At 42.1% G+C, this 9,314-nt stretch overlaps 1 protein-coding gene across 2 annotated transcripts; it reads left to right on the top strand.

Moving 5' to 3' along the window:
* Window positions 1-357: 357 nt before the first annotated feature.
* LOC147193955 (histone acetyltransferase KAT5-like) lies at window positions 358-8,280 on the top strand. 2 transcript variants are annotated; one of them, XM_086130604.1, is made up of 15 exons: window positions 358-401; window positions 483-549; window positions 1,192-1,260; window positions 1,329-1,465; window positions 2,625-2,693; window positions 3,833-4,003; window positions 4,084-4,158; window positions 4,996-5,058; window positions 5,306-5,554; window positions 5,628-5,717; window positions 5,824-5,964; window positions 6,045-6,138; window positions 6,209-6,368; window positions 6,443-6,524; window positions 6,875-8,280. In XM_086130604.1, the coding sequence occupies exons 1-15, from the start codon at window positions 372-374 to the stop codon at window positions 7,007-7,009; spliced, it is 1,632 nt and encodes a 543-aa protein (XP_085986730.1). In that variant the 5' UTR covers window positions 358-371; the 3' UTR covers window positions 7,010-8,280. The 2 variants fall into 2 exon arrangements, with proteins under 2 accessions (XP_085986730.1, XP_085986731.1); XM_086130605.1 differs by lacking the exon at window positions 4,996-5,058.
* The last annotated feature ends 1,034 nt before the right edge of the window (window positions 8,281-9,314 follow it).

Here is a 9,314-nt window from a genome sequence, read left to right as displayed (position 1 = left end):
GTATTGTTTTCAACTTTTTAGCCCTCACCTGAGCACATGTAAAGAGACCGGAAAATTTGTCACATACCTGATATTAACTGACAAAAAAATGAACAGACCAAAACGTAATATTGTAATACTTTGATGAGTTAATGAGTTTTTTAATCACTTGAAGTAAAGGGTTTCTGAAAATGACATTACCCAAGATTAAAAAATATTTGGTTTACATCAACATACGTGGTGTATACTGTATTTTTGAACCTCGCATGTCACTTCCTGTTTCGTTTAGCGACTTCCGCCTATCGCATCCCATGTCAGGTAGTTCTTGATCGGTTTATTGACCTTTGACGTTGGCGTCATTTTCCCACAACACACCGCTCCAGCTCGCAAGGATGACGAAAATGGCCGACAGCGGATCATCGGTGAGTCTCCGAGCGATGTATTCTTCTTTTTCAGTCATTTCTCACTCGCCAGGCGTCAAATGAACCCATTTCCCCCGACAGGTTGAAATTGTCGAGGGCTGCCGCCTTCCCGTTCTGCGTAAGAACCAGGAACATGAAGACGAGTGGCGTAAGCATTGTTCGCTTGTTTTTTGAAATGCTAAACCAGCTAATGCTAACTAGCGGACCTCGGTTGTTTTTAAGACATCCCGGCCGGTCGTTACAAATCCGTAATAACCCGTAACGTAGTCGGGACATCCTAAACGCGCGTATGTCTCAATTAGCCATTGATAACCGGCATTCTATTTGCAAAAATAGTCCCGATCAAGTTTTATTGATATTGCGTATCTGTATATTAATTGTAAGTAATAAACAGTGTGTGACGTTTGGTCTGTGTTATTTTGGTGGAATTTCTTATATTTCTTTCTGGTTAGAATATAGTACTTGAGTCCTTAGCATCGTTTTGACGTCTCATTCAGTGTCAGCATCACTGTCCTCTTGACACTGGCACCATCCAGTCCACTTTTCAGTGGATTAATTTAACACTCATCCTTACCGGTAATAAAGATCGCAGGTTGTGTTCTATATTATTTTGTTTAAAGTCGCTCTTACTCCCATACACAGTGTCAACTGTATAAACTGTGTAGTTATGATACTTCCATTTAAGTTCAAATAATGTGATCAAAACTGAATTTTATTATCATGTTTGTTTGTAGAGAGAGCACTTATTAATGAATTATTATTTTACTTAAATTTCTTTCTTGTTGTCTAGCATTGGCCGAGATTTTAAGTGTGAAGGAAGTCTCCGGGAGAAAACTCTACTATGTTCACTACATCGACTGTGAGTATATTTTGGCTTGTTGTCGTTGTGGTTGAAACCACTGAGATGACTGAATTGGTTGTTGACAGTCAACAAACGTCTGGACGAGTGGGTCACAGCAGACCGGCTGGACATGAAGAAACTCCAGTTCCCGAAAAAGGAAGCAAAAACGCCCACCAAGAATGGTCTTCCAGGCTCGCGCCCCAGTTCACCTGAACGAGAAGTGGTGAGTGGATATACTTTCAGGAATACAGCACTAAATATTTTTTCAAAGAATCGAAAATATTATATTTTTAACCATGCATTTACCCCTCAAATTTAAGATGTTCACATTTTAAGGGAATGTCGTCATCTCAGTGAGTCTCAGAATCTGGTACGAGGGCTCCCTCGAGTGGTACTCAAATGATTCATTGGCCAAGTACAGTTCGGTTGTATTTAATGTGCAAGTTAACTCATTCACTCCCAAAGACGTTTTTAAACGTCTTTTCAGACTTGGTCCAGAATTGGCTGGTACTGAATGAGTTAAATACGTTTGTATTTATCTGTAGGATTATTGCGAAACTTCTATTTCGATATAATTTTACTTCACGTTTATGTGCAGTGCATTTGAATTGAATCACGACTTAGGTAAAATTTCTTCCTATATTCACAAGTTTTTGCTTATTGTTACCATGCTAAAATAATGACCTATGTCATTTTTTGGACCTAAATTATTATTTTTTGCCTGAATCATCTCCTCAGGATGCTTAAATTGTCTACATCCTCATTTGATGGAAGATACTAAATTATTCATAGCATTAATATAATCAGTGCTTAGTCCCGTTAGTGTTTTCTGGAGAGAAAAAAATGTATGAAAAAATGACGTGAGCAATTGTTTCCAGAATGTAAAGTTATAACATTTGAATGTCATGTTTTTGTTATATTTTGACTTTGTTTTTCATTAATTGCAAATATTTTTTACAATTATTTCTAAAACAGTTTTCTTTTGTTCTTGTGATTTTTTTTTGTGCATATTTTTTCAGTCCTGTACATTTTTTGCCACAAATATTTTGAATTTATTATTGTTGTTTTCATTATGACTCCTGTCAAACTTGGCATCTGGTATGACATAAAATGTCGTACATTTTGTACATAAAATGTTGACTCTCTCGTAATAGTACAACTTTAGGAATACAGTCTCATTTTTTATAAACATATAGGCTATCTATGCGCCTGTAATTGAATGAGTTCATTACAGTGGTACTGGGAGAGCCACTTCTTTTTTGCGCTGGTTCTTGTTATTTAAAAAAAAAATCTATCTCTGCAGTCCATCTGAATAATGAACCCAAGGCCCATGCGAATGTCAGTTAACCCCACCTGCTTCTCTTCCTTTCTATTCAATTCAGAGGAAGAGTCTAGATCTCAACCTACAATCTGCCACAGCTCCTTCCAGAGGCAAAACTCTCCCCACTCCGGTACAACTCGAATTTACCCATTACCCAAAGAGCACAAGCCCTTGTTTACTCCTGGTGTTAACATGCGTCCAGTTATCGTGAAGGTTGCTCGCGGCTCAGGCTACGCTGTAAGGAAACAGCCAAAAATCTGATACCGTTTTAGGTGTAAGCGCTAGCTAGGGGTTGCATAATTTCGGCTGACACTCAGGAAGGTGTAGAAAAGTCAAGTCGCCCGATGACGTCGTTGATATTTTCATTACAGTACTAGAATTACAAAGAGAAATCACAGTCGGAGGTCATCTATATTCGCACTTGTGATCCTTTTGCTCGGAGAAACTCGTCCTTGGCTGGTGTGGGTTCTGCGTGGTGGGAATTGGTAACGTTTGCAAATAATCATGGACCTCTTGGTGTGCGACGGTGTAATTTAACAGTGCGGGTTGAAAACGCGTTCGCAATCCTACGACTGGTTTACAGACGCTTTCCCAAAGCTGCGCATTCAGAAGTAGAAGACAATTTCAGTCTATTCAGGTGACGGACTGATTTCATTGAGCGCGCTTGTCTGGCGCCTCCTCCTTAAATCCAAAACCTATCGATAGCGACCAGTCGACATCACACTCGAAATGAGACTTGGACATAGTGAAGTCAACGAGTCTGTAAAACTCCTAGTAAGCACCGGTTCTTTTGTTCGGAGAGCCTGCGGTATACTCACGCTTGGGAGTGTTTCCACAAAAAGTGTTTTATTATCATCTCAAGCACAAAAGCAGCTTGGGTGAATATCATAAACGATTAATTAGTGTATGTGACACTAAACATAGCCATCGTTTGAGTCCAGAAGATCGATTTTTTTTTTCCCGCGGATGATGTGAATGAACCCTTTTACGATGTGCCCGGCCGGCCTCGTGCTTGACGTATCTTAACACCAGATTTAAATCAGGCGCAATTTCCATTGAACCCAAAGACAACCAAAACAAATTCAGCTACTTGACTGAATAAGCTGTGGCCATGAGTCGGACTCATTCTCAGCCCACATAAGCTGCAGGTTGTACTCCTTGATGCCAACCAAAAGGGGGCGACGTCTCATTGAGTCGTTTTGCCCAAAACGCACATTGCAGCCGATCTTGAACGAAGCAGCGTGTCGTAACGACTCTTGTTCACTGCAGAAGAGGAAAGTGGAGCCGGTCCCCCTGGTGCCGCAGGTGCCGCCGGCCCCCCCGGTGCCCTCCCTGCCAACTTCCACCGAGGCTTCCCCGGCGGCCGTTTTCCCCGCCGCGAGAGAGACCAACGCCTTCAAGAGCCGAGAAGACCACGAGCAGATTTCTTCCCTCACGACAGTAATGCTGAAATCCGCCTCGTGTGCGCAGTAACGCTTTTCAAGTCGTCGTTTGCGTCACACCTTTTGTTCTTTCTGAAGAATGGCACCGCTCGAAGGCTTATCCCCTCTCAGCCCGGGAGGAAGAGGAAAGCTAATTGCGGACCCACTGATGAGGTATGGAATTTGAGTGTGATTAAAATTTTCACAGTTTTACTACCACTCTGGTCGCATGTTGGTTGTCTCTTTAACTTTTCACCTTATCGAGGACAGCTTAAGCAAGCATTTGTTCATTTTTTATTAGTGAAGCAGTGATCAACAGATGTTTTTTTAAATTATTTTTTTACTGTTTCTCAGTTGAAGGTACACCATTCCTGTGAAAACGAAAATGTCGCTTTCAGCACTGATGGAAGATAATAGCTGTACTTGAATGATTTAATTGAGGATTGATTGAGAATTTGGCCACACCTTGCGCCTCTACGGATCATTTTTCCACATGCATACAGAGGTGGGCGGAGTCGCCCAAAATTGCTTCAGAGAAAGAGTTACTGGTACTGCAGGATACTATGACTCAAGTACAAGTAAAAAATAGTCCTCTGCATATATTTGAGAAACGCCCAGCGGGTCCAATTAGTTCGGACGAACTGCTCTTTTTTTGGCATTTGGTTGTCCCATTTTTCCGGTTTCTTCGGCGAATCACTTCTTGGGTTTGTTTGACCGTTGCTTTGGCGTTTCCGGATGAAGCTTCGCTGCGATCGTAATAATCGTTCTCCCAAACAAGCTGAAATTGTATTCTGGTAAACCCTGAGAGGAGCTCATCTCCTTTTAGCCTCCTTGAACCGCCTCCTTGACTCGCCAACCGCAAGGTAGACCCGCTCCGAGTCTGCCAGATTGCCAAAACTGATCTCCAATCCGCCCGAGTAACCCAAGTGTTGAGCGTGTCAAATTCACGTCATTCCATTCCCCTTTTAGTTTGCAAAAGCCCGTGTGTTTGTGTGTGTCTCTCTCTGCTAGATGATAAAGGTTTTGCAGTATAACAAGCCTCAAAGTGCCAGTGTCTTTCTACCACCACCAGAGGTCTGTTTGATTTCCTGTTATTGAAAGTTGTGTATTGCTGCCAAATCGTGCTGTGCCCCATTGGGGGTCCAAGTCTAATCTTTCTGGTGACGTGTACAACCACTGTGATTCTACATGTTGCTCAAAAGAAATCCAAACCTAAATGTTTCATTTGATCAATCATCTTTTGATTTCTTTTTTGGGGGGGGGGGCAGACATGCTTGGTTTTAATGTTGTTGTTGTTGTTGTTGTTTTTTAATGTTCCCAGGATTCACAGGACAGTTCCGATGGCATCCCGTCTGCACCCCGCATGACAGGCAGTCTGGTGTCGGACCGCAGCCACGACGACATCGTCACCCGAATGAAAAACATTGAGTGTATAGAACTGGGGCGTCACAGGCTGAAGCCGTGGTACTTTTCCCCATACCCGCAGGAACTTACGTCGCTGCCCATCCTCTACCTCTGTGAATTCTGCCTCAAGTACCTCAAAAGTCTCAAGTGTCTTCAGAGACATTTGGTAAACCGAGACCTCTTTACAAAACTACCCCCCGCTAGTTAGTCTGATTTTTGTCCCTTCTGTCTTTGAATAGACAAAATGTAACCTCAGACATCCTCCAGGCAACGAGATCTACCGCAAAGGAACCATCTCGTTCTTTGAGATTGATGGCAGAAAAAACAAAGTTAGTTTGGACGTTTCATTTTCTTCCCCTCAACTGTGTTTCTGGCTTTGGCATTGCTGCTGATTCAATAGATCTCTCTTTTTTTTTTTGCGTGGGGTGGCTAAAGAATTATTCCCAGAACCTGTGTTTACTTGCAAAGTGTTTCCTGGACCACAAAACCCTCTACTATGACACGGACCCTTTCCTCTTCTATGTGATGACGGAGTACGACTCCAAAGGCTTCCACATCGTGGGATACTTCTCCAAGGTACACGTCTGTTTGCGCCCCCGCCCCCCTTGCAACTACATGGACGAGGTCCTAATATTATTTCCGCTTTTATTTTTCAGGAAAAAGAGTCAACTGAGGATTATAACGTGGCCTGTATCCTGACGTTGCCTCCTTATCAGCGAAGAGGTTACGGGAAGCTACTCATCGAGTTTAGTGAGTGCACATCGAGTGGGTTGACGGTCCCGCGATCCTTATCCCTCACCCTCATCGTCTTGTCTTTCAGGTTACGAGCTGTCCAAGGTGGAAGGAAAGACGGGCACGCCCGAGAAGCCGCTCTCGGACCTCGGCCTGTTGTCTTATCGCTCCTATTGGTCGCAGACCATCCTAGAGATTCTCATGGACCTTAAACCGGACAATGGCGAGAGGCCACAGATCACCATCAAGTAAATGGGCGATGGAATGTGGTTCATGTTGTCGAGGACAGTTTTTAACAAGTGGCTCTTTTGTCTCCCCTCAGTGAGATCAGTGAGATCACAAGTGTCAAGAAAGAAGATGTCATTTCAACCCTGCAGTACCTCAACTTGATCAACTATTATAAGGTGAGTGATCAATCGATTTTTGCAGGAAGGACCGTGTAAAAAGTTGAAAGCTGTCGTCTTAAAATGCGGGGTTCTTTCCAGTTGGCTTTTTAAAATCGTAGAGCATTGCAAATGGCCATAACATAATTGAAAATTCCGAAATCACTTTTGGTTTTTCAACTGCAAACGCATTCCTGTCATGCCTTTGCGCCTTTATTGAGGTGAACGTTTTCACCAACTTCAAATCTTTCAGCTCTTGTGCTCACCCTCTCGATGATGTAATTTCTCAGCGTGTCCGGTTTGGTCTCTATTTTTCTGTGCGGACTATTAAGTGCCTCCTTTTTGTTGTATTTTTCTTCCTTCTAATGAAGGGCCAGTACATCTTGACGCTGTCCGAAGACATAGTGGATGGACACGAAAGAGCCATGCAGAAGAGACACACGCGCATTGATCCAAAATGTCTTCATTTCACGCCCAAGGACTGGAGCAAGAGGGGCAAGTGGTGAAGCCTCCTCGGACCATTTGGACAGCAGACATCAAGCTGGGATCACAATGGTTTCACAATCCAGAAGCTTTTTTTTTTCTCTCTCCAACCCGGCACGAGCTGAAAAAAAAAAACAACCTGCGTCAGTTTTTATTGTGAATATCTGTTCAATATTGTATATTGGGACTCTAGAAGAGTCTATTTGAACAATGACATCAGCAAAACTTAACAACACTCCCTCTGTTGGGTACATGATCGACTTCACCAAAATCTGTGCAATTTTTGAAAGGTAGAAAATAGCGTTGGGCAAATTGCGAACATGCGCAACATCTAATTATAGAAACCCCCAGAGTGGATTTCAGTAGCGACATCCACATTGCCCCCACCACACCCCTTCCAAAATGAAACGTTTTAATCAGTTGAATATTCATCCTTCTCATGAGGCTCATTTGTTGAAAGTACAACAGTTACATTATTGTTGTTTCTCCTGCGTTTGTTGCCAAGAAAACCAGAGTTCATGAACAAGAATCTCGAGAGCTTTTCAGAACTTTTCTCCCATTTGTTCAGGGCCCAAATCGCCTCTACACCTTATGTCGTGTAGTAAGTATCCCCCTGGCATAATTGTTCTTTTAATGATGTTCATGTGTTTTAGTGATAATTCTGATGCCGCTCAACGATCCCTCGTGTTGGTAATGAAATTTGTTACACTGACTTCATGATCGGAGTCACCAAACGTCAGAAGGGTCGAAAATGCTATGAAACACTGATAGAAGAATGAGTTTTCAGAATTTTAAGGCACCACTGTCATCAAAATCAGACGTCTCAATGACTGTAAAACAACCAGTTTCCTTAGATTGATGAGTTTTATGCATCCACAATGCTGGTGATTTCCATCTTTTCCCGTGTTCAATATACAATGAAATAAGTCACTTCCATGTTTTGGGACTCCATACCGGATTTGATTGTATACCTAACGTGAGATGTTGCTTTATGTGCGTCCTTTATGCGTGTCAGAAACGATGTGGCGTTTTACTCTTGAAATAATTTCAGTCCTGTCTATCCAAGTGGAGCACAGTTGAAGGATGGAAACGAAAGTCTGGTTGAAAGTCACGTCTTTTGCCATTTTAAACTGAATTTCCTATTTTTGAAAGTTGTTTTCATTTCGATGTCTGTGAAAGAAAAAAATGAAAAGTCGTCATTTAAATTGTTGACTTTGCGTGATATTTATGCAGAATAAATGAAATCAGTCACGTTGTTTGGAATCGCAATGTGACGAGTGACCACCAGGTGGCAGTACTGGTACTGGAGTGTTGATTTCAGCGTCGTGTATTGGTTAATCGCTCGCAGGTGACAGAATTGTACTTGGTATTGCGTGTTTGAATATTGGCCAAAGTACTAACTATACAAAATGCGGTTTGCGTGACTTTTAAGTGGAACATTGGAATCAAATTCAACAGCAGTGAACAGGTAAAAGTCACCCGACTCATCACCTATAAGTATCAATTTTCGTCTGATTTGTATTTTGGTGTCATCATTTTCTCGAGTGAATTCATGGTTAGCAAAGACCCTGTTGTCTGAAACCAAATTAACGTTTCGTTCGCAGTTCGACATTATCTTTGTCCAATTAAATAACCCCGTATCGCTTTGAAGGTTTGAAGTGTTCCTTTAATAAGAATGCCTCTGGAGGGCTGAGACTCGCGTCGTTTTTTTGGGCCTCGGCAGAAGCTTCTGATCATTTGAAGGGGGGGGGGGGGTGCATTCTATTTCTCATTTCAGACATGTGATAGATTATATTCTCATTCTTTTGAGATCCGTCCAGGATTAGTAAGTAATCAACCATTTTATTTTAAACTATTGGCTATTAAAATCTCAGGATAAAACACTCAGTTGAATTCTCATAATCTAATCAATCCAAGAACTGAATGGAAACACAAAGGCACTCCTCAAATGTGATTGACACTGCACATCCGTGTTCAAATGTCAGGTTTGGTAATAAAAGATGAGACCAAGATAATTCATATCAAACCTTTTCCCACCATAATTGTGACCTACAAACTGTCCAACTCACTCGGGGAAACGGAGATAAATGACACAAGGATGCTCACCCGATTGTAAAGATGTTACTCTTCAGAATGAAGCGATCACATGTTAAACTGTTGCCAGCACTCACCTGCCATCATGTGACTGAGAAAGTTCAAATGTTCGAGTAGGCTGTGACTTTTCCTCACTGACAGTTATTTGGAAATGTTCATAATTGCCTTCACCTTTCCTCGGGTAAAGCTGGGGAAGAACAGTCTTGAAATGACTCACTCATCTTGGGCTCATTT

This window comes from Hippocampus guttulatus, chromosome 15 (assembly GCF_054856545.1).
Source record: "Hippocampus guttulatus isolate MCC_2025c chromosome 15, RoL_Hgut_1.0, whole genome shotgun sequence".
Classification (NCBI taxonomy): domain Eukaryota; kingdom Metazoa; phylum Chordata; class Actinopteri; order Syngnathiformes; family Syngnathidae; genus Hippocampus; species Hippocampus guttulatus.
Note: the sequence above shows the minus strand (reverse complement) of the source record. Positions and strands in the feature narration are given on the sequence as shown.

Bases quoted from the DNA above. Each gene is read 5' to 3' on its own strand.
- LOC147193955 (XM_086130604.1), top strand. From the start codon at position 372: ATGACGAAAATGGCCGACAGCGGATCATCG. The intron at 402-482 runs GTGAGTCTCCGA...TTCCCCCGACAG, and splicing joins TGGCCGACAGCGGATCATCG to GTTGAAATTGTCGAGGGCTG. The intron at 5,965-6,044 runs GTACACGTCTGT...TTTATTTTTCAG, and splicing joins TCGTGGGATACTTCTCCAAG to GAAAAAGAGTCAACTGAGGA.